Here is a 23409-nt window from a genome sequence, read left to right as displayed (position 1 = left end):
CATCCTTCGCCCCTCTCCTTCCCAAAAGGCAGGCTCTGCGAAGTCGTCGCTGAGGTCGGGGCACCTGCAAGTAAACCGCTATGTCTTCTTGAACAACATCTTCTCGAAGATTGTCATGCGTACTGCCGGTGAGTGAGACGGCAGCGGCGGTGGTGCTGCACTGCTCGCCCGGTTCCCATCCGTCGGAGACGATGGCAACATCAACGAGGGTAGCGACGTGAGCGGTGCGGTTGTCAAGAGCTCCGCCTTTGAAGGTGACCGAAGCATGACCAAGTCTTCGGCTTTGGCCTTCATGTCGCAGTCGTTCAGAGGTACCGGCGGCGAATTGCCGGAAGCGGAAATGGGCGCAGCCGAGGCAGCCGCGGTGGAGCGCGGAGGTCGAAAAGCGCGCGGCACGTATCCACTAGCGACTTTGCCCATCGGCGACATAGCTGATCGCTGCAGAGGACTCACTGGCGAAGACTGCGGCGGCGCTGTTGAAGAGTTTTTAGCCGAGGCAGGCGCACGTGTCGTCGGCTGCTCCGGGGGCAGCGGTGGCGGCGGCGGCGGCGGCCCCTCATCGCGGCTCCACTGCCGCCCAAGAAAGCAAGATTCGAAAACGGAGTGCGCACGGTTGCACTGCCAATAGCCGAACGGGCAATCACAGCGCGGTGGCGGTGGCGCACGCGATGCGGCATGCGTTCCTACAGCCCCCGCCGTCGCGCCGGTGCCTTCAGCAACGTCGTACGTGTTTGGTTCAACGTCTGGGTTCTCTGCCATGCAGCAGACTTTTCGCAGCTCTTCCCTTACCACCTGCGCGCGCGCTGCCTTGTGCTCGCCCTCCACCTCGCATTCCTCATCCCTCGTGCTCTCTGAGTCCCTCATGGAGAGAGTTGAAGCAGTTGTGCAGAGCAGAGATGCTGCGCTCGCAGATGCGCCAACAACATCCATCCAAGAGTTGGACAAGTTCTCGGCGGCATCATCGAGCTGAGCACCGTCGCTGGGGCTGCAATCATCCTTCATCTCCTGCGTCCCTTCCTTTACCGTTATGCCGGCTGTGCGGCACAACGTGTTGGTCGCGGCAGCCCCAACCCCGTCGGCCGAGTCATCCGTGAGACTGCCGCTCGCCGCCTTCGTGATCGAGAGCGACGCCGGCGATGAGGGACGGTGCGCCAACGAAGCAAAACGGTTGTGGCCACCGGTGCTGGTGTCGGTCATCGGCTCTGCTGGGCAGAGAGACGCCCGCTCGGGCACCATCATGTGCACCCCCGGCCCGCCGCTATCCGCGTCCCCGTCGCTGTCCGTCTCGCTGGTGGACCAATGCTCGCACACGGCGGTGCGCCCGCGCACCATGAAGAACCGCGATCGAACAACCATCATCCCTGCTTGCTGTTGCGACGAGGACGACGACTGTGGCAGTGCTGCGCTGCTGCCGATAAATCCGGAGGCAACGCGCTGCTTCTTCAACGGTGCACCGAAGCTAGCCTTGTCAGGACTGTGCTGCGATATAGCCGATCCGTCTCGCCGCTGCTTCTCCAGGTGCACCACAACGCGGTTCGACGACATCTCGTGGAAGCCGGTGTACGCCCTCAGTGAGGTCTGCCCGCGCCTTGTTCTCTGCAGGTACTGCGTGACGCATGGCTGATACACGCCTTTATAGAGCTGTAGGGTGCACGGGTCCTTGAGACACTGTACACACACCTCCTGCGCCATCTGCGCACACCACACCTCACCGACCAGTTGCGTTTTGAGCACAGCGGTGACGCCGCTGTCGGAGCTGGGCAGGGGATGGTACGTCACGATCTCCTGGGTGAGGGGTGAGTACACGAGGTGATGCGCGAAGCAGTAAAAGGCCTCCAAGATGCGGTGCCGATAGCGCCTCAGCTCGTCCGCTGGAAATCCGAATTCGCGCTCCAGCGTGGTAAAGCATTGCCGCAGCGATGTGGCGTGCGCGACCAGCTTGAACGCCTTCTTGACCCCGATGGAGCGCAGGTTGGGCACGTAGTCGCACCCACTCAAGATGCAGCCAAGCAGAAAGGATTCGTAGGTGAATGCGCTTGCGGTTGCGGTCATGGAGGCGCTGGTGGTACCCTCGCCCAAGTTCGCGTCAGTCACCCCGTTGACGGAGTTATGTGGTCCCTGCAGAGACTGGAGCGCAGAGGCTCGCATGTGGGCATGGGCGCTGTTCACGCAATCACGCCGGTGGTCAACCGCATCTTCGTCGGCTGCGGCGCGTCGGTTGCCGGTGGCGGACCTCAGCAGCAGCGCGGCAGCGGAGGAGGCGGTGGCGCTCGTTGCGGCCATACGCCGGAAGAAGTGCGGTGCGCACAGCGGTGGCTGCAGCACTTCGCACTTGCCAGAGAATGTGTCCAGTTTGGAGATGACGCAGGGGCAGTAGTACGCGATCAAGTCAGAGTCCTCCGACGCCGCTGCCGAGACGTACCCCTCACGGCACAGGTAGGCCAGCTGCGCATCTGCCTCGTACGGCGCGACGATGCACTCCACATGGCGCTCCTCCTTCAACACCTGGATGACGGCGTGTGCCAGCTCTGTGGAGATGTCAACAGCCTTCTCCAGCAGCTGAACAGCCTCCTCATAGGGGCGCGAGTCTCGCGGAAGCGTGATGCGCGTACCAGTCGCGTGGCCCTCCGCCGTGTACCCGCGACGACGACACGCATCGCAGTAGAGTCTCTCCAGCTTGATCAGTGCCCCTTGAAAGGCCTCTACACGCCGCCGCTGTCGCTCCTCGTCGGTGCTGCCTTTCATCGGCATTGCTGCGCCATCGAAGACGCAAACGGGAATAACACCGAAGCGCTGAAGCGCCGACACCTTGTCCACCACGTGTGTCACAAATTGATCATCGATGACCAGGACGTCGTCGAGGGCCAACGCCGCCGGCGACGGTGACGTACACGCCACGGCATCACCTCCGCCGTCTAACGAGTCCGGCTCTGTGCTGCTCGGGGTGTCACTATACTTGGCGTCGAAGAAGGCGACGACCGACTCAGTGCGGATGCGCACAGAGCGATGTATACACCGGTGCAGCCACACATACATGTCGACCGCCACGCGCTGGCCGCGAAACTGAGACAGATGGCCATCGTCGACGTACTCGCGCAGGGCCTGCCAGAGACCTTTGATTCCCATGATGGATGTAAGTTGCGTGCGGAGGGGAGCAGGAGGAGGGAGTGAAGCTGTCTGAGACTTGGTGCACAAGTATGTGAGCGCTTCTTCTCCGGCTATTCCGTCGCTCCTTCGCCTTCCACAAAGGGGGGTGGCGCCGATGAGAGCAGGGGGCAACACCGTTGCTTGTGTGTGTGTGTGTGCGTGCGTGTGTACGTATCCGCTGCTGCCGGGGAAAGGGAGGGAGGGGCGCTTGTCTATGATAGAGAAAAGAAAACAAACGAGTGTGCTACACTTCTCTGCGTGCGTGTGCGTGATAGGCGGCTGCCGGGGCCGTTTTGGTTCCGCTCTTCGTTGCCCAACCCTGACGTGCCTCCAACGGTAGGTCGGTGCACTTTCACGGGCAGGGCCGGTTTACTAGTCTTTCGAGTCCTCCCCTCCCCCCTCTTGCCCAATACGTCGGTGAGACGCCCTCCTCGTCTTGCCCGCCAGCGCACCCACGTGCGCGCAGACACACGCGCACACAGCGGCAAACGGTAAACTGGCGGTACAGAGAGAGGGGGAAGGGCTTGGGGAGGGGGTGGCTTGTTTGAAGGCGGCGATCTGCGTCTTCTATAACTCTGCGTGTGTATGTGTGACGCTACAATGACCTTTGGCTGTATATACGTGTGTGTGTGTGTGGTGGCGTACTTGACGGCAGATGCCGCACTTTGGCTGCCGGTGGAGGGGAGGGGAGGAGAGCGCACACGCAGTGTGGCGAGACGCACAGCGGAGAAAATACGGGCCGGTGGCACACACGAGAGAAATGAGAGGCGGAGGGGTGAGAAGTCCCACAAAGGCAGTGTAGGTTCGAGTAAGAGACGCGTGCGCGTTATGGTGGTACTGCTGACTTGACTCAGCCGCGCACCCGCCGCACTCCATCTTCAGCAAGCCCAAGTTGTCCTCGTGGGTTTGCGGAGGAGGGTGTGTGATGTGTGTGAGGTGGACAACGACGGTTTCTCCACTCCTTCTCCCTCTCTCTCTCTGATGCATGTCCGCGTGCGGAGACAGCCACAACTACAGACGAAGCAGACGGTCGTTGTGGGGGTATCGCTGCAGCTGGTGGAGTGATAGGCAGGCTTGGAGTGCAGCGTACACGGGGATACGTCTACGCGCAACACAGCCACAACTGCAACCACAACATTAGCCGCACCCTCGCTGCAACAGCGGAGGGATGCAATCGGAGCCACTAAGACAGAGCGAAATGGTCAGGGAGGACGGAAGAGGGGGGTGAATGGACAAGCCCATCCACATACATATCGTCGCCTTTGGGCCCCTGGCACACCTATATCGTTTTCACGCATTGGGTCTGGAGGTACAAGATGGAAGTCGATCACGGAGTGGGAAGGACATGCACTGTTACGTGAGGGGTGCGCTTACTGTGCACTGTGCCCGTGCGCGACCACAGAAATGGAGTGAGTGTCAGCCCTCGCCCTTGGCCGGAAGAAAAATGCCAAGCCCGAGGTGCTGTTGCACGGGAGCTTGACGCTGCCAACGTCGAAATTAGAGACACGAATGCATCTGCAATCGAAAAAAAGAAAGCAGAAAGGCGTTTCTGCACCGCGCTTCCTTCTCTCTCGCCCCGATGAGGCAGCGGCCTGTCGCTGTACCCCGTTGTGCGGGACAAGAGCGGAGGGTGCAAAATCGCGCCGACGCCACTCATCAACGGCCCCTCCCCCACTCTTGGGGTGATACAAAGAGCGACCTAAACAAACACACACGAGCACCGTGTCACAGCGCAGACGTGCACCGTGACAGCAACACGCGCAGGAGGGGGAGAAGGGAATAAGCCAAAAGGGAGAGGGATCCGTAAAGAACACGGGATAGCGAGAAGCCGCCCCCTCGCCACTCCGTCGCCGCGCCAGCGGTTGGGCAGGAGAGGGGGAGGGAGGGAGAAAACGAGACGAATAACAAAGGCACAAAATACGAGTTGGGAAGCAGAGACGGAGCAGGCGCTGACGGAGGGAGCGGAGAAAACGGCGAGGCCACTTGGGTACTTCTTTGGAGAGAGGCAGGCTGAGAAGGATTAGCCGTGAGGTGCGCACGTGGATGGGGGTAGGGGGGAAGGGGGGTCTCCCCAGACACGGTACGTAGTACGCTAAAGCGCTGCGATGCGGCTTGAAACACCCTTGTTCACTCAGACGTAGTGCAGCGCAGGGGATGCCGGAATGGGAAAGCGGGACGGGGAGGCCGACGGCTGCCCCTGGCACAGAGGTCGTTCTCCAAGGAAGGAGTAGGGCGGAGAGGAAGAGCGACTCCGCTGGCGACGGAGGTGATGACTGCTACCGCTAAGCGATGTGTCACCGCCCTAGGAAAGAAACACAGACGAAGGCGAAGCGCCGCTGTGCAGGTAGTGCGACCCCTGACGCGAGCGGGATGCATTCGCCGCGAGCGATTTGACTTCGAGACTGGCGTAAGAGGCGCCCTGCAGCGCCAGTGGCACGGGTGGCGCGGGTAAAGAATGCATCAAGTCTACCCTTGCGTCACCCTCACCTGCGATGGCGGCCACGGAGCTGTGCCGCCCAGAAGATGTGAGCGATGCCATGGAGACACGATGAGAGAATGCGGGGGACCCGTTGCGGTCGAGCATAGTATGGTCGTCTACCTGCTGCTGAGGCAGCGGTGAGGGAGGCAGGAGCAGCAGCGAGCAGGGGGAACGGCCCAGCGGGCCAGAAGGTGATGGAGAACGAGGGGACGAGAAGGACGAGCGCATCGTCAGCGGCGGCGGCGGCGGTGGCGTCGGAGGCGGCACTGTGTAGCCTCTGTACGGCAGGGGCCCACCATCCGTGAAAGGAGACGGAAGTGATGGCACGTCGTAACCAGACACAGGAGCACCGCAGTAATAGTTGCAAGAAGGGGCCGAGGAAGGTGTGGCGCAGGGGTAATAGAGCGGCGACGCCACAGCATCCTTTCGGCCAGTTGACGGATCTTCCGGCGGCAGCCATGGCAGCTGCGTTGGTGGCCGCACGATGCGCCTCTCCGCCACGAGCTTGGCCGCCATCTTGCATGCCTGCTGGTCCACCCATCGTTTGTGCGACGGCAGAAACCTCCAGAGCCTGCACAAGACAATGACAGCAGCACCCAAGAGGATTCCGGTGTACGCACGGGCTGCGCTGACAGTGATGAACACCGGCACACACACCGCCGCCACCACGACAGAGATGATGGTGTCAATGATGAGGTAGCGGTTGCAGCGGCAACACCACAGCTCCACGCCCAAGAGGTGCATGTCTGATGAAGGAGCGAGTGGGACGGGAGAGTAGGCGAATGAAGGAAAATACAAGCAGCACCGGCAGCACCAGAAGCAGCAGGAAGAGATTGCGACGTTTTCTCTGTAAAAATAGAGAGAAACAGTTAGAGCGTCGCTGAAACAGCGCGTGTGCGTGCGTGCGTGCGTGCGTGCGTGCGTGAAGGTCTCAACGATGCAGACGTGAGGAAAGCGAGATGAGGAATCAAAAACAGCATAAGGGATTGGAATGAGGGGGCGAGAGAAGGCTGAGGACGTCCCCACTCCACCTCACCCCCTCCCGCCTCTTCTCTTGCATTCATGTCACAACAGCGGCAGCACGAAAGAGCACAGAGAATGAAAGCTTCACCCAGTAACACCTACAGGAGACTGCGTGTACCCGGGGCCGAGACGACACGTCCGCTACTCTCCCCCCCGACCCTCGAAAAGTGAGAAAGCAGGAGAGCAAAGGCAGGCGTCGACGTCGCGTCACTTCCTGACCGGCCTCATCCCCATCCATTTCGCTCTCTCTCTTTGACGTGGAGTTCATCTGCGATTTTCTCCAGAAAGCGGAGAAAGCACGCCGTTGCCGCCCCTTCCATACGCATGTCTGCTGCTGAACGTTGGTCGCAGCCTGCCACGTCTCTGTCGGATCGAGTAAGACGTAGCGAGAACACAGACGAAAAGAGGAGTGCGGCCCACAGAGGCGCCCCAAAGACAGAGAGAAGGAAGCGAAAAAGTAGGAGGGTGGGGAGGAAGGGGTCGTCCGCTGCAGAACGCGCGCGTGTGCTTGCGTGCGTCCGTGAGAGAGAGAGAGAGAGAGCGGCCGAGGCAGAGGAAGCAAGCGACGATGCTGATGTGCTGCTCCACACATCGCACGCTTCGTCGCGCGTTCCGCAGCGGGCGCCCGTAATCAAGAGAATGGTCCTCGTAAAACAGAGCACACACGCGCAGGTGAGCTGCCGGCGTTGACTGAACGCGGTAGTCGCGCTCACATGCGTGCGTGTTGGGAAGAGGGGGAGAGCAGAAAGAAGGATGAAACGGTGGGCAGTCGAAGGAGAGTGTCGGAAGCAGAGAGACAGAGAGGAGGGGTAAAGCGGGAGGGTACAAAAAGAAAAGGAAACCCAAAAAAAAAAAACATTAAGAACGCGGAGAACACCGGCTAGCGTGCCTCAGGGAGCACCGTCACGTGTCACTGCTGGAGAGAGGCGCTGCAGCCGCATAGTCGCGCTCAGCACCGCAATCCGCGGCGACGAAGAGCTGCGTGAGGAGGGCAGCACCGCCTCCTCGTACGTCGGCGGTGACAGTGTGTCCTTCTGCGAGGAAGACGACCCCACCTTTGACGGCTGCGAGCACACTGAGAGCGGCGTCTTCGAGTCCGAAAAGGTGCGCGCGGGCTCTGCAGGGAGCCACGCCGGGGACTGAACGGCACCGCTCACCACCGGCGTCTGCGGCAACGACGCCGGGGTCATCGCAGCGCCTGTGCACCCGTGCGTGCGAGACGAGGAGCTTGTCGTCGGCTGCATCGACGACGGCGAGGCGGGTTCGACGGAGGGTACCTCGCTGCCGTGCTCTGACAGCGTCGTGAAGTCCGAGGCACAGGCGCGGGACACGTATGTGAACGGCTCGTGTGAGCGCCTCGGAGTGCGTCTGCCGCTGCCACTTCGACTCCCGGATGGTGTTATGGAAGCGGCGTGGCGATCGGCGATCGACCAAGACGGCTCCTGGCGCGAAGCCACGTGAGTCAGCGCAAGAAACTGGGCTGAAGACTCCAGCGCAGAGGTCGACAGGAACAGATCACAGGACAATGGGGCCGACGCAGCAGCGGCGCTATTCGTCGTGCCACTGCTGTTGGCAGAAATGCCATTGTGCCCCATGCCCACCCGCGCCTGGTGAGTGGGGGTCGGCGAGCGGCTTCCGATCGCCAGAAACCCGCGGCACCTCGTCCTTGCCTCCGTTGACGAGCAGCTCGGCAGTCGATTGCCTCTGTTGTAGCGCGCCACGGACATCAAGCGAGACTCCTCCGTGTAGGGCATCAGTACCTTGCCCACGCCGCGCTGCCGCATCCTAGCATCGGCCAAGCGATGCGCGGCCCTGCGCACGTGCGCCCTCTCTCGCGGCAAGCACCGCCACGCACGCACGGCGAACGCAAGCGCCCACGCAATGAAGGTGGCACCGTACGGCCGTGACTCGGGCACCACCGCCAGCAGCGGCACGCATACGCACAGCACGAGAGCCAGGACTACCGCGCCGATAGCCCCGTCTTGGTGCCGGCGCAAAGCGCCGATCGCCCTGCCGTACAGCGCCATGTGGCGGCGTCCAGGTCGTGAAATCGAAGAACGTCACGGAAAGGGAAAAAGAAAACTGGAAAACCGGGAAGAGCAGCAGCAGCGGCAGATGGTGGTGGTGAGAGGACAGAGGGAAGAAGAGCGAGAGAGAGAGAGGAGTGTCACTGGATCGCGGGCGTGCGTCTGTGTCGAAGGATGCGCCTCTGCAGAGATGGGCAAAATGATGAGGGGAATCGCCTCTGTGTGTTCATCTCGCAGGTGTGCAAGAGAAGAGATGCATCTTTGTATGCGTCCCTCCGCGCGGTCCCCTGGCGCACACAGGCAGACAGACAGAGAGAGATACAAGGGACAGTGCAGGCCCTGTGCATCGCAGGTGCGGGTGCCTCCACCTTTTCGATGGGCCTTCACGGCCCTCTTCACCGCCACCCCGCCGCGCCTCCCCCTGCTGTCGCCCACAAATCGAGCGAAAAAGACCAAAGAGAGAGGAGATGGCAGTGTGGTGGGGGTAGGGGTGGTAAGAGGATGCCGGGTCATGGAGCGATACTGCCACAGGCTCCACTGCTGTGGTGTGCGTTACCTGGCACGCCGCGCCTGCGGCCACTATCATCTCGCGCTCGCTCGCTCTCGCCAGCACGCCCATGGTCAGAACTGTGTCTCGCTTTCGACTCTCTGTGTTCCTCCGCATCTTTGCTGTGTGTGTGTGTGTGTGCGTGTTTATGTGCGTGTGTATGTTACGAGAGAAGCAACCGTGCCGCACCTTCGGTCCCTTGTCAATCACGTGAGAAGGTACTTTTCGACAGGACTGGGAGGAGAGGGGGAGAAGGGCGTGTACCACGGTGGAACTCACGGAGTCGCTCCCTCTCTGCCCTCCCCCTTCCTCGGCCTCGTCCGCTTCACACGCTACTCGCAGGAGACGAAAAAAAAAAGAGAAAGGCCGAGCAAAGAAGGCACGGCAGCCCAGTGCGCTCCTCGAAGAGGCCACGGAGACACAGCTACGCGTGTTGGCTGCGCGTGTTCTTGCTGCGCTGCCGAGCGTCCTCCTCACGGCGCTGCTTATGTGCACGCCAGAGATCCGCCTCGTATCGACGCAAGGCTGCCTGGAACTGTGGAATAGCCTCCGCTAGGGTAGCACCATTCTCATCCCCCGCTCGCTGAGGGCCTGATGGCGCGGAGCTGACGGATGCGGACTCATCCTGCGGCGCATGGGCAGAGGACGTCGTTGTGGCGGCCTGCTTGCGTGACCCCGCCTTGGCCAGAGTCAGGAAGCGCCGCGGACCCTGTTGCATGGCTTCTGCCGCATATGCATTCAGCTCCTCTAGCGTCAGCAGCCGTGGAGCCGCGGTGACGCTCGAAGCAGACGCGGCATGGACACGAGCAGTAGTATCCTCTAGCTCCTCCACCCGTTGTGCTGCCCGCTGCGCTGCGTCGGCTTCAAAGACGGTTTCAGCGATCTCCGTTACAGCGCCGCCAAAGTCGAAGGCGAACTGCTCCGACTCACCCAAGAAAAGTGTCTTCTGGCGACGCTTTTCGGACTCCGTTAAGGTGCCTTTGCTAGGTGCGTGCGGCATTGATGCCGCCGCTCCCTCCGTGGCGTCAGTCGTCATCCTTGTCACTTGAATCGCCTCTGATGACGCCGGTGGCAGAGTGGATGGTTTCCTTGCAGAGCGAGAAGCAGAAGCAAGTTCACGCTTCGCCTTAGCCCGGTGGCTGTCGAGCTCGTTGCTGGAAGACTGCGTAGATGAGGAAGAAGAGGCAACGCTGATGCTTCTCGACGCGTGTGCCTGGTGAGCTGCACGCGGCATATTCAGGAAGAGGTATCACTGGAGGGAAGAAGCGAGAGAGGAGGAGATAGGAGAGCGGGGAATCAAGTCGCAAAGACCAAGCACCGATGCACCACCGAAGCTTTCTTCTTCCGTCTGCTGCGGCGGCACGTAGTCAGATTGTTCTGGTGCATTTTTGGTGTGTGCGCGCTTTCCCCTCTTGTTGTGTAGAAAAGGGGTCGCCACAAACGGCAGTGGTGGGCCTGCGTGATCTGTGACGTCGGCCTGCACACAAACACACACACGCGTGCGTGCGCGCGTGAAAGGAGGCGGAGACCATGATTTTCGTCTTTTCGGTTTTGGGTCACGAGAACGTTGATGAGTCCACGGCACACGCCAGCATGCACACAGCCATCATGGAGGAAGAGCGCGCGCGCAACAAAGGTGCCATGTACACCGAAGCAGGCGCATGCATGCACACAGACACACACGCACACACATGTGTGTGCATGCATGCTCCCACACCTACACAGCACAGCAAAGCACTAACAAGTAGCAAACTAAAAAAAAGGAGGCGTGGGAGGGGGGTAGGCGAATGGGGCGGCACAGAGAGAGAGACGAGGGGGCGTATTCGATTCACACAGACGCACAAGAGAGAGAGAGAGAGCAGGCACAAGTCATGAAAGCCGTCTTGCTCGACAGCAGCCCTGCCCCCACAATACAAGGCGGCGGTAAGCGGGGCACGAATCTACATGGAGACTAAAGGGTACCGGGAGGGCACACAGACACACACAAAAAAAGACGCGCCCATAGAGACACACGTGCGGGAACAGGCGCAGAAACGAGCCCCCGCCTCCATCCCCTCTTTATCGCCCGGCTGACTCTCCTACCTTCTCTTTCTACCTAGGAAGAGGGCTTGAGGGCTTGCATCCGCGGCGGCTTTGGGTCTGTGGAAGTGCCAGCGGTCAGCTGCGCATTCTCCAGCAAGCCGGCGAGAAAGCGGCGCTCCTTGTAGTGCATGCGGTAAGTGAAGGAAATTTCCAGGCAGAGGCGGCGCACCTGCGGTTGGAGAAAGAGCTGCGGCCTCCTCTTCATGATCTTGTACAACATCTTCTTGGCGTTTTCGCAGCTGACCGGGTTTGACAAGGCGTACAAGTTGTCCAGGATGCGCTGCGGTACTTCCTGAGTGCTGGGGGGCGCAATGGAGTCCGCGTGAGCGTGGCGGGCCGTCGTATTGTTGGGTGCCGCCATGCACGCAATGGAGACCCACTTGGACGGCTTCATTTGGGCAAAGGACACCGAGTACGGGATGCCCTCGGCGCTGACGTACGCGTTCGGGTTCAGCAGCACCGAGTACCCCTTCTTCACGAGGTCGTCGCCGCCACGCCGCGAGCGAGCCAGAATTGCGCTCCCCAGAAGCCCCATGCAGCGCACAGAGATCGTGGAAGCGAAGCGAGAGAGAGCGATGAAGCGCCGCTGCAGGCCAGGCACCGAGAGCAGCATGCCGTAACCCACCTCTGTCGAGCCGACCTCTGCAACGCACAAAATGGCGTCCTTCAAGGCCACGATGTCGCCCACGCAGTCCAGGGAGAAGGACTGGCCGGACGATTTGCAGAAGCGCGAGGCTGAAATAATCTTCGACGACGGCGCAGACAGGTAGCCCTTCTTGAGCGTCTCGATCTCCTTCGCGGTGGCGATGCTCGACTGATCAGCAACGCCGAAGCCACAGAAGCCACCACTGCCGTTCGCAGTGGCCGTGCTGGCGTTGCCATTAACGCCACCCCCAGCGTTGTTGTTGCCGAGGGAGGTGCCCGGCCCGCCGCGCAGACCATCGCGCACCCGGGCAACGCTCAGAGAGTTGCCCGGGCCGTCGCCCGCAGCGCTGTAGCGCGGCACACTCGAAGAGTTGGCGAGGGCGCCAAGGGCTGGAACAGACGTGCCCCCTATGCCGCCGCTGTAGTAGGCCGTGTTCGTGCTTGGGTGCACCTGCTGCTGCCGCTGCTGGGCTTGCTGCTGCTGACGCATGTACCGCGCAGCGTCGGTCGTCAAGCCAAACTCGCCGTCGCTGCTGTTCTGCGACAGCAAGTCATCCTCGTCGCTGAGGGAGTCGTCGTAGACGATATCCGGCGGCAGCGGCTGCTCCAGCAAGCGTTGCACAGAGCGTGTCCACAGCTTACTGTGCTTGAACATCGCGCAGCCCTCAACTGAGCTACACAAGACGGAGGCGAAGTGCACGGGGAAGAACTTTGTGCTGGAGGCGTCCGCGGCGGTCAGAAGCGGCAGATACACCGTATTGCCCGTCATGCGGCCGTACATGCCGCCAAGGGTGTCCGAGTAGGAGTGGGTGTGCCGGCACGACGGATCGCTGGTGGATGACATGAGCACACCGCCCGCGCCGCCCGGCAACCCCGCAACCGCAGCACTGTCGTCGCAGGACTGCAGGCGCTCTAGCATAATGGTGTACTGCACCGACTCGGACTCCTCCCACCGGCGCAGCTCCTTCTCCAGCCAGCCGTAGCATTGAAGAAAGCGAAAGCCCGACGGACGACTAGCGATCCGGTATAGCAGCACGTTGAGCCGCAGCTGCTTCGCATGGCTGAGGATCATCTCGCTCTCCATCAGCACCGTTGGAAAGCACTCGATCAAGTAGTCGAGGCCCTCGTCGGAGCAGAGGCAGATGCTCAGCAGCAACTTAAAGGCGCTTTCGATTACACTGAAAAAGTCGTCGTGCAGCGCCTGCAGGAGCGTTTTGATGCCCCACTTCATGGAAGTGGACAGGTCGCGCCAGACTGCTTTCTTCAGCTGCTGCGCCGCGCAGAGGCGGATCGTGCTGCTCGGGTTACCCAGCGCCGCGCGGAAGGTTTGCCGGATGTCTTTGCAGACACCGTAGTTGGGCACCGCGCCAAGGTACAAATACTGCAGGAGCTGGTAGCACACATCCTGCAGGGTGTCCTCTTCGGCCGGGCTCTCCAGCCGAGGGCCCCTGAGCTTTGAGAACATGCTGTCCACGAGCGAGAAGATGCCGTGGTCTCGCATGAGCAGCAGGCCATTCGCATGCGCGGACAGGCGACCAGTTATGCGCAGCAGCGACCGCCCGATGCATGTGTTGACCACAGCACGCCGCAGTACTACAGGCTTGCCGACTCGCACCTCCTTCAGCATCGCCGCCACGGCCGCAACGAAGCCCATGCGCTCGAGCAGCGCCGCACCGTCGCGAGAGCTCAGTATAAGGTCGATCAGCTCCACTCCCACCATGCACACCTGCGGGGATACCGTGTCGGGCGGCTGTGTGCTGAAGGTGGAACAAATCTGCGACGTGCTGGAGTGTGACGACGGTGTAAAGAAGAGCACGAGACTCTCCATCAGCTCTCGCGCAGCGCGGAATCGCCGCGGAAGGTGCAGCGGGCCCTGCACCAGGGTCACTAAGATGTCAAAGTTCCACGTCTGGCAGCCCTTCATTCGATCCACCTTGCAATCACGCAGCATCGTGGCGAAGGTCGGGTCGTCGACGTCCAGCGTGCCGGGTGTGTTCAGGGCAGTGTTCGGCATCTGCGTCGTGCTGGCCGGCATCATGCTAGCACCGCCGCCGATGCCGCTGTTCTTCTTATAGCTTCGGAAGAGCTGCGAAGTGAGACCACCAACAAACAGGCTGCCGTCGTTGGCGAGGCGGCCAACGGCTTTGTTGAAGGCCTCGTGCAGCTTGAAGACGATCACCTGCGGCAGCACCGTGTCCATCAGCACGAAGATGTCTTGCAAGAGGCTCGAAGCGGCTGCCGTGACGACTCGGTTCTTGTTAACATTCTGCATAAGCTGCGTGAGGGCGTAGGGAAGGCCGTGGTAGTTAAGGCAGACGAGAACGCGGCCCAGCAAGGGGTCCATGACGTGGTAGCCAAGAGCCTTGGTTGTAGGAATGAAGTCGTCGAAGAGCGCCGCATCGCCGGTGGAGTCGGTCAGCGTGAAGTCGCACATGAAACTGTTGTTGTTCAGGTACTGTGTGTCGTTGCACACGTCACCGCCGCCGCCGTTCGCCTCCATGGCCTGCTCCTCAGCATCGCGGGCGGCCTTGCGCAGGCGGTCCTCCTCAAAGCCCTTCCAGGTGTCCATGGGAACGATCCCGCGATGTGGAGCGAGGCGCGTGAGCAGCTTGTTGAAGAGGGTGATGATGACCATCTTCGTGTCGAGCGGCCCCGGCAGGTGCAGGACATCAATGATGGAGCGCAGCTCCGTCACCTCGGAGCTGATCCACAAGCTTCCGACGCAGTTAGAAAAGACAGTCACGATGAGTTCCTTGGCGTTGTTCTGCATTGTCAAGAGGTCCGTACCGCCGGACTCGGCGGTGGACAGAAAAGGCGCGAAGATGGTGCGCAGATCCGTCGGCTTGAGGTACTGGCGCGTGCTGGGGGCGTCGAAGAGGTTCAGGAATGTCTGCACCACCTGCTGCGCCTCGTCCGGGGTGACGCAGCCGTTCGGCTCAATGCACGCGTTCAGTAGAACACTGTGAAGTCCCGCCGCCGTTGCTTGGTCCGGTTGGTGGCGGAGAAGCTGAAGAGCGATGCGGACGGCGACGCTGCGCCGCTTTGGCGAAGCGCTGGCTACCGAGTCCGGGTGCTCCAAGAGGGAGCTTAGCCGATAGAGCCAGCCAAACGGCACCCGCGGGTAGGCCTTTGGGTCGGTGATGTTGAGCTGCATCAGGCGTTCCATGAGTGACAGCAGCGCATCCACCTCTGCGTTCAATCCACGGTCACCGCAGAAGGCGGCCCAGCGCACGGCCTCCCCATCCTCAATGAAGCTGCGCAAGAAGAAGCTGTTGCCGGCGCACACGTACGCCATTCGCATGCCCAGCAGGCGAAGAAGGCGACTCACAGATGCTAAAGCAGACGCCGCAAGAGCAGCCAGAGCCTGCGGCTCCGGTAGTTCGAACAGCACCTCGCTGTTCACGTACCACTTTTCACATACGGCGCAAAAATCGCTCATGCGCTCAGCGCGTCTGCTCAGCTGGGCCACGGCATCGCCGCCGACGCCGCCGCTGTTGCCCACCGTGGGAACGTTCGCTGAATTCGCGCACGGCAACAGCCGCCCCGATTCGGCACTGCCCACCGCGGTGGCAGTGGCGAGAGGGCCTGAATTTATCTCCGAGCGATCCTTTGAGCTTGTCGTCGCCAGGGTTTCGTTGGAGGTGACGGTCGAGACTGGAATGACGGAGCTTCCAGGATCCAGCAGGTCGCGGACGGTGGACCGGACAACGCGGTTGAAGTACTGCTGTACAGAAGCGATGTACTCTTCCCAGGCCGCGCGCACCTGCTCCTGTGCAGCCCTCGTAGCCGCAAGCACATCGACGTTGTCCTCCTCCTGGGCAAGTGGGACGAGCTCCTTCTCTATGACGGTGGTGTAGCGTTCACGGGCCTTAGTGAAGTCCTTCAAATCGATCGCGTACTGCTGGAGCAGCTCCAGCGCCTCCTTGTGCATGCTTGCCGTCGCCATAGTTTTGTGCCAGACGCCCTTCTTCTGGATGTCGCTTCGTGTGACGGTTGGCGTTTGCGCGCGCGCGCGTGCGTGTGCCTCTATTAGAAGGGGGAGTGATGAGAATACCCGAGAAAGACCGTCAATGCGCGCACACGCACACCAGCACCGAGGGAGAAGCAAGTGAGTGATGGTGGACGCCGGGCTAACGGTGCGGTTCGAAAGAGGGATGGTCAGCGCCGGCTCCCCTTCTTTCCCTCAGCACCGCCCGCGTCGAAATCAGGGAGAGACAAGACGAGAACACGAAAAGAGTGCAGGCGCCCCACCCCCAAAACCCGACGACGATGCGTCAGTCGCGCGCACGCGTGGCCTGCAAGAGAGAGAAAGAGATAAGTGGAAAAACGCACACACACGCACACACGCGCGGGTGCGTGTGTGTGCGTACAGGTGGGTGTGTCCGGGTCGAATGTGATCTCTGCGTATGCACCACACGTGCTTATGTTGGCATGCGTGTAGCGTAGTGCGATGCTGGCGCGGTAAAGCAGCGAGGGGAGGCATTTAACAAGAAAAGAGGAGGCGAGTCGACAAGGGCAGCCGCAACGCGAGCAAGTGAAGTAGACGGAGGCGAAGTGAGGGACCGACGAGAGAGAGTCAAGCCGTGAAAGAGTGTCATCCGCCGGCAGAGCCAGAGCCCATGAGCATGTGTGTACGTTTGTGTGTACGGGGGAGAGCCAGTGTAGAAGGAGGTGTAGTTCACTTCCGTCACACGCACGATACATCTCCGTTGACGGCGCTCCACCTTCCGCTTTCGTTCACAGTCTCGCTTTGCATGTGGCACGGAGAAGCCGTTGCACCCCTCGCGTGTGTGCTTGAGCTGGTGACTTCCGTTGGCGTGCTTGCCGGCTCTTTGGGGGGTTGGGAGGGGGCAATGCAGGGCGCATACCGCATCACACACGCACGCGTACATCAGCCAAGGGTGCAGGGAGCCATGCCGATTTCCTGTCTGGCCACCGCAGCGGAGATGACGAATGCGGCCGCGCCTGCAGCACCTACCTGCCGCTCCCCTTGGGTGTGCGTGTGTGCGTATGCCTTGTCCCTGCAGCCCCTTCAACTAGAATCCCAGTAGCGAAACAGGCGAGAAGCAACGCACGCCGAACGAGCCAGAAAACGATGGCGCATGTGGCAGCGATCGGCAAGCAGGCCACACGGATGAACGCGGTGATGCGACACGCCCTGTGACGGCGTGAGCTCCACGCACGTTATGCACTGCGTGCCTGTGCGTGCATGGTAGGATAGTCCTTGGAAGGGGGTCTTGGAAGGAGGGCCAGAGGAAGTAACGGGAGCTGATCGCGAACGGACAGGCAACAACGTCGTTGGACACGCACATACAGCACACCCGCATCACCGTCCGCACCGGTCTCTCACGGAAAGACCGCCTCGGGCGAAAAAGAGGCAGACAAGGCCCACCACGTTCCTACGGCGCCGCACTCACGTACGAGAATCGCACGGGGCACCGTGCGACCGTCCACAGCACGGTGGTTGTCTACTTTAACCGGTGCTTCGGATGAGGGGATGGAACCCCCGCAGGCGCGCCGCCAGTCCTCTTGCAACGAATCAGGCTCTCAACACCCCCTTGCGGGACTACGGGGGGCGCCCTGTCGGCACTGTCGCGCGATGCCGTACGGCTTGTCACTGCTGAGCTGTGACCGTTGACCAAGAACACATTGCCGCTGCCACCCAGCAGCTTCGTGCCTCCAATGCCCAACACACTCTCAACCACTACAGCCGGTGCCGTAGCGGACGATGATGTGCGGTGTGGCCGCGGTGGTCCCGCCAGCGCTGGACCACGCAGCAAGCGCCCCTTGTTTGACGGCGCTCGCTGCCCGGTGCCGGTGGAGGTGCGACTTGCCGAGTCCGCGCTGTGGCTGCTGCTGACCGCAGCCGAGGAGTGCGTCACAATGGCTAATGGCTCTGCGGCGTCGGAGGGCAGCAGGGGCGGCCCTGTATCCCCAAGCCGGCCCTTACGCAAGGTTCCTGTTGCTTTCTTGCTGCCGTTTGGCGCGGTGCGCGGAAACCCGGCGGGCGCGGAGGCAACGGAGGAGGTCGTACTTGTCTCTAGGGCATCTAGGTCGCCGCCCTCGCTGCGGATAGTGGAGGCGAACGACGAGCGGCGCAGCATGGCGAGGGAGCGGGCGTAAATGGAATTGCGGTGTTCCTCGATGACCTCGCAGCGGTGCGTCACATGGCGTGAGGCACTTTCCCAGCTCGTGTGTGGATGGGTCAAGTACTCCAAGTACGCCTCCACGGCGGCGTTGTCGAGCTCTGACGAAAACTTCACAGCCGCAGAGACTTTCATAGTCGGCGCAGGAGCGGCAGTGGCAGTTGAAGGGCCGGAGTCGTGCCCCGGATGCGCCGACAAACGCCCTCCTTTCACAGGCGGCGGTGACGGCACATGGCGAGGGGCAAGACTGCCTGCCGCCACAGAAGAGGCGGAGGAAGTCAAGCCAGTCGGTGCCTCGTCTTCAGCGGGTGCGCCGGCGCTCTCTCGTTTCTTGGTTCGAAGAGGCTTCATCCCACGCCGGAGGTCGACCCCTTAGAGGAGACCGAGGTGCACGCAGATAAAGCGAAGTAAGCACAGCTTCTATGTTAAATGTAATACCGTCTGGAGTGCGACTCAATGTCGTGTCCTCTTCCCCACAAGAAGCCAGTGGTGGTTGTCTGTGGCGAGAGAGAGGGAGTCCATGTACGAGTGTGGCGGCGTGTTATCATAGTTTTCTACCCTGTCTTCGCCACACGCTCGTGTACGCGACCACCCGCAAGCATCAAGAGAGAACGAGGACAGAAAAGACGAAAACACAGAGAGAAGCAGCCGCAGCAGCAGCGGGTAGCCCCACACAAAAAGAATCATGTGTGTGTGTGTGTGTTTGTGTGTGAACGTACACGACAGAATTGTGGAAGGCAAGCAGCCGAAGGTAAGAGAAAGGCAACACAGAGCGAGAGAGAGGAGCCAACAGACGCGCATCCGATGGGGCACAAAGATAAAACGCGATCAGCAACCGACATGCAGTCGCGATGGGCGATGAGGCCGCCGTAGCTGATGGATTTTTCGTATCCGGCTGCGGCGGGAGGGGGGGGAGGAGGCAGAGGTCTGGCTTGTTTCATATATTTTTTTTCTTCTCGTCGTGCTCGTCGGTTGTTGCACCTTGTTCGCGATTTTAGTAAAGTGGAAGAGTATGGGCATGGGTAGATGAAGAAGCGGTGAGAAGGGGGCAAGCTCAGACACAGCGAAGTGGTGGGGGAGCGCAAAGACGGAGAGTTGGTGCGCGCACCCCCTCTTACACGAAGCTGCGCCCGGTGTGTTGCTTGTATTCGAGCCTCAGCAACTCCTCCTCCATAGAGAGGTCCCTCGGCGGCGACAGCTCCTCTGGTAGCGGTGGCGGCGGTGGCGGTGGCGGCGGCGGCGGAGACGACATCGGCGGTGGTGGTATGAAAGGCGAGCTGCTGGTATTCAACCCCGTGTTCTGCAGCTGCGAAGGCGATGGCTCTGCGTGTGGCGGGCTCGAACGCACGCCGATGGTGGAGGCGGTCAGGGATAACCGCAGCACCGCCCCGTGTACAACGGACTGATCGCGCCGCAGAAGCGGTAAGGCGAAGGACTGCGGCTCATTGGGGTGCTGCACCACCTGTGCCCACTCGCACACAGCCATGGCCCATACGCACGGATCGGTGACGGCAGCAGCGCTCTTGGACGCCATGGCGTCGGCGTCGAGCAGGAAAACGACAAGCGGCTCGCGCAGGATAGAGGCGAGCTGCGTGACGGAACGCACCGGCAGCGATGCACCGTAGGCTCCGGCTCTGCCGTCTCGAACGTCAAGCGTGTACTCCCACGTGTAGCGTGGCGTGGGCGGCGCGTCGAGCCACACCTCGGCGTCGGCTGCTTCGACACGAAAGTAGCAGGACAGCCGTGGGATGGGCGGTGGCAGGTCGGCCGGCAGCTCCACCCGCTCCACATCTACCCAGAGACACTGAATGGCTGACCCCATCACCCTCGATCCTTCGCCGCCGCTCCCGCCAAACACCGGCTGCGCCGACAGAAGTGAGCGATCAACGTGCATGAAAGAGGCGGAGACAGGGCTGCGCTCCATAACGGAGTCGTGGTCGGCTCGACTGCTGAACGGCGAGCCGCCACCTCTGTGACGAGCAGCCTGCAAGTCGCTTCCTTCCCTTCTACCCCACGAGGACGCGCTTGGCCAACGTTGACGTGGCGGCGGCGAAGGCGGGGGAAGGTGCACCACCAGCGCCCCAGCGGTGCCCGCCATGCGCGACTGCTGTTGAATGAGGAAGGACGAAGCGGTCGATGAAGTGTCCCCGTCAGCAGAGGCAACCGGCACCAGCTGCAGTTGATTGTGGCGGGTTTGGAGGTGGGGGTCGGTGGGGGTGATCTTCGCGGCGCTACGCGTGTGGCGCGGGGTCGGCGTCGTGCCCTGCCCAGACTCTTGCCGCCGATGCTCAGCCGCGCCCAGTGAAGTGCTAGCGGTGGCCCGCATCCAATCGAGCAGGTGCGACGACGCATCATGCTCGTCGCCTGCTTCCTTGCCGGCGGCGGCAGCGGCACCCTCGGTAATGGCGGTTGCCACCGATTTTTCCACGAGTCGCACAAAGTCGGCGGAGTAGGGACGCCGCGCCGTCAGGCGGAACTCCACTGAGGCGAGGTGCCGGCCTGCAGGTGTGACCAGGTGCACGTGGCCCTTCAACGTTGGGCGGGTGGAGTGGCGGCAGTCCTCCCGCAGCACAATGTCCGCCAGGCTCACCTGGCCCTCCGCGATTGTCTCGAACATATGCTCGGCCATGCGAAGGCTTGGGTGCGTGCTGCCGCTGGAGCTGCCGCCGTGTGCGCTGTGCGTAGTCCCGGTGTCAACTGCGTCCGTCACTGAGAGGTGAGTCTCCTCGTCACCCGCTCCGGCTGCTGCGGCTAGCGTCATGGCGGCTGCCTCTTCTGCATTACGAACGCGGTGCAGCTGAATCAGTAGTTGGCGTGTGTGCAAGTAGTAGAATAGCAGCGCGTCCATCGACACACAGAACGATGCGGTCACCTCGAAGAAGCCGTTGAAGCCGCGCACAGTGCCGGTGGTGACCGTCTCATGCACCAGAAAGTCAGCAGAGCAGAACACGGTGGAGAACATCTCCGGCACCTCGATCCCCTCCGGCGCCTCGGCAGCGACGAGCTGGCCAAGGTATAGCTCAAAGATGTTCTCGTTCTCGCCTACCTCGCCGATTGGGGCGTTTGCGGGGACATGATAACCGCGTAATGACCTCACCTGCGCCTCAAGGAAGGCCACGCGATCCAGCTGTTTCTCTAGCAGCTGGTGCCCCGCCCTCTCCCGCTGCTGCAGTGACACCTCTGCCGCAGCCACGCGGGCCTGCTCTTCCTTCTGTCTCCCCGTAAGCCTATTCAGTCGCTCCTGCAGCAGGTCGTTTGTGAGCCGCAGCTGGTGCACCTCAGAGATTAGCGCTGCGTTCGCCTCGTGAAGCTCCTGCAATTGGCAGGCGACGGTCGTCGGGTCAGCTGGGAGATCGCCGAGCACTGCTGCCGCCAGGTCGAAGCCAGCATCTTCCTCGCCGCCGCCATCATTCTCTTCAGCGGCGGCGGCGGTCTCCCCTGTGGCAGACGCGCCAGTCGGCTCGCCATCGTAGGCTCCGCTGCGGCGAAGCGCTGCAGCTCGGCGGCGGCAGCGCTCGTCGAACAAGAAAATGCCTGCACGATCTTTTCGACCGAAGACGTTGAGTATCTCCTCCGCCGTCAAGGTCTTAGCGTCCGTCGCGTGGCTGGGCCACACCACGTCCAGCTTTGCGGTGAGCAGGGCCACCTCCCCCTTCAGTGAACGCAGCTGCAGCTCCGCTGCGTCGCGCTGACCCTGAGCTTCCTCACATTCGGCACGACACTGCAGGTGCTGCTGAGTGCGCTCAGCGATGTCCTTGTAAAGCAGCTGGGACACCTGCTCCCAGTGGGTGGCAGCCGCCTTCCAGTCCGCTACGTCCCTCCCCACCTCTTCTCGAGCGTGGCGCAGGGCGTCCTCAGTGATGTGCACAAAATCCGACATGAGTTCGATGTGCTCCCGCTCAATAGCATTGCGTTCCTCCTGCACACGCTGCAGCTGCTGCTCTAGATCCTCCACACGCGTCCCGCTGAGAGAGGCAAGATGTGCTTCGCGTGTCACCGTGATGAGTCGCTTGCGCTCCTCTACAAGCTGGGTGCTCAGACTTTTCAGCTCCACCAGCATGTTCTCGTTCACATGCCTCTGAGACGACAGAGCGGACTCGGCCAGCGCCAGGTTCGAGCGCAGCTTCATCACCTCCGCCGTTCGGTCCCGCGTCTCGGACAGCAAGCTACGCACGTCCTTCTGCAACAACTCGTTGCTGTCCGCCCCCACTACGAGGCGGCTGCGCAGCTCCGTTATTTGGCTCTCCAATGAAAACCGAATCTTTTCCTCCTCACTGACGCGATCACGCAGGGTGCGCTCGAGGTCCGCTATTGTGTGGCTCGCGTTGGTGTACTTCTGCGCCGACAGGTCGCGCTCACGCACTACCTGGTGAAGCTGCGCAGACACGTTCTCCAGCCGCGTCTGCAGCGCCGCGTGCTGCGCACGACTGCTCCCCAGCTCTTGCTGAAGGGTTTGAAGCGTCATCACCGACTCGTTAAGCTTTCGGCGGAGCTCCTCGTTGGCGTGGTAGAGAGCGCTAGCCACCACGTAATTTTGCATGCTGCTGCGGCCGTCGGTGCCCCACACCATGGCCAGATCGGGCAATGCGCCTGCCTCGCCCCACGCGCTTGCCTCGGCGATGGCGGCCGCCCGAGTCGCCTGAGGAGCAGCCGCAGAGGGCACCGCGATGTACTCCTCCACTCCATGCGGCTGTGGCTGCTGCTGTGCAGGCGGCTGATTTGGAGACGATGAAGGCTGGGCGTACGAAGCAGCCTGTGGCGGTGGCGGCGACGGCTGCTGAGAGTCGGTGATGGAGTCTGCGCGGCTGATGTGGTAGTCCACCCATTGATTTGGCAAGGCCGAAATTCCCAGCGAGGTGTGAGCAGGTGCACCACCGCTGTCGCCATTCTGCGGGTTTGGAAAGCGCCGCGGAGAGCTCGATCCGGAGACCTCCACATTGCCCTGCGACTCCTCCGTATAGCGGGGCTCAGGGCGAAGTGCAGGCTGTAGCGGGCGCCGCGCGGAAACTGAAGACAAGGACGGGCCGGCAGACAGGGCTTTCTTCTTTCTTTGCGCAACCTTGATCAACTTCAGCTCCTGTTCCTGGGCATTGAACCGCTTCTGCAGCCGCCGATAGCGCTCCTCTAGCGTGAAGTAGGAGTCTTGCCAGTCCGTGCCTGGTGGTCGTGCGGATCGCGTAGCCGCGGCACTGTGGGCCATGGCACAGCGAATGCCGCCGACGGTGTTGGCGAGGTGGGGAGGTGTGTGCTTCTAGTCTATGAAGTAAAAAAGGTGACGGCGAAAGAGACGGTGCCTCGTGCGCCCGGAATGAG

General features: G+C 61.6%; 5 protein-coding genes across 5 annotated transcripts; all 5 read right to left on the bottom strand.

Annotated features, from left to right (window-relative positions):
• Window positions 1-78: 78 nt before the first annotated feature.
• Window positions 79-3126, bottom strand: LINJ_23_1530 (conserved hypothetical protein; the record flags this gene model as incomplete). The annotated part of the gene is made up of 1 exon (XM_001465789.1): window positions 79-3126. One exon carries the CDS (start codon window positions 3124-3126, stop codon window positions 79-81), a length of 3048 nt encoding a protein of 1015 aa, XP_001465826.1.
• Window positions 3127-7539: 4413 nt separating this feature from the next.
• Window positions 7540-8676, bottom strand: LINJ_23_1520 (hypothetical protein, unknown function; the record flags this gene model as incomplete). Its single annotated transcript, XM_001465788.1, has 1 exon — window positions 7540-8676. One exon carries the CDS (start codon window positions 8674-8676, stop codon window positions 7540-7542), a length of 1137 nt encoding a protein of 378 aa, XP_001465825.1.
• Window positions 8677-9647: 971 nt separating this feature from the next.
• Window positions 9648-10457, bottom strand: LINJ_23_1510 (conserved hypothetical protein; the record flags this gene model as incomplete). The annotated part of the gene is made up of 1 exon (XM_001465787.1): window positions 9648-10457. The coding sequence occupies one exon, from the start codon at window positions 10455-10457 to the stop codon at window positions 9648-9650; it is 810 nt and encodes a 269-aa protein (XP_001465824.1).
• An 861-nt stretch (window positions 10458-11318) lies between these two features.
• Window positions 11319-15896, bottom strand: LINJ_23_1500 (conserved hypothetical protein; the record flags this gene model as incomplete). The annotated part of the gene is made up of 1 exon (XM_001465786.1): window positions 11319-15896. One exon carries the CDS (start codon window positions 15894-15896, stop codon window positions 11319-11321), a length of 4578 nt encoding a protein of 1525 aa, XP_001465823.1.
• Window positions 15897-19210: 3314 nt separating this feature from the next.
• On the bottom strand, window positions 19211-23296 carry LINJ_23_1490 (conserved hypothetical protein; the record flags this gene model as incomplete). The annotated part of the gene is made up of 1 exon (XM_001465785.1): window positions 19211-23296. One exon carries the CDS (start codon window positions 23294-23296, stop codon window positions 19211-19213), a length of 4086 nt encoding a protein of 1361 aa, XP_001465822.1.
• Window positions 23297-23409: the final 113 nt, after the last annotated feature.

Source organism: Leishmania infantum, chromosome 23, assembly GCF_000002875.2.
Source record: "Leishmania infantum JPCM5 genome chromosome 23".
NCBI classification, from domain to species: Eukaryota; Euglenozoa; class Kinetoplastea; order Trypanosomatida; family Trypanosomatidae; genus Leishmania; species Leishmania infantum.
This window is presented reverse-complemented; position numbering and strand designations above follow the sequence as displayed.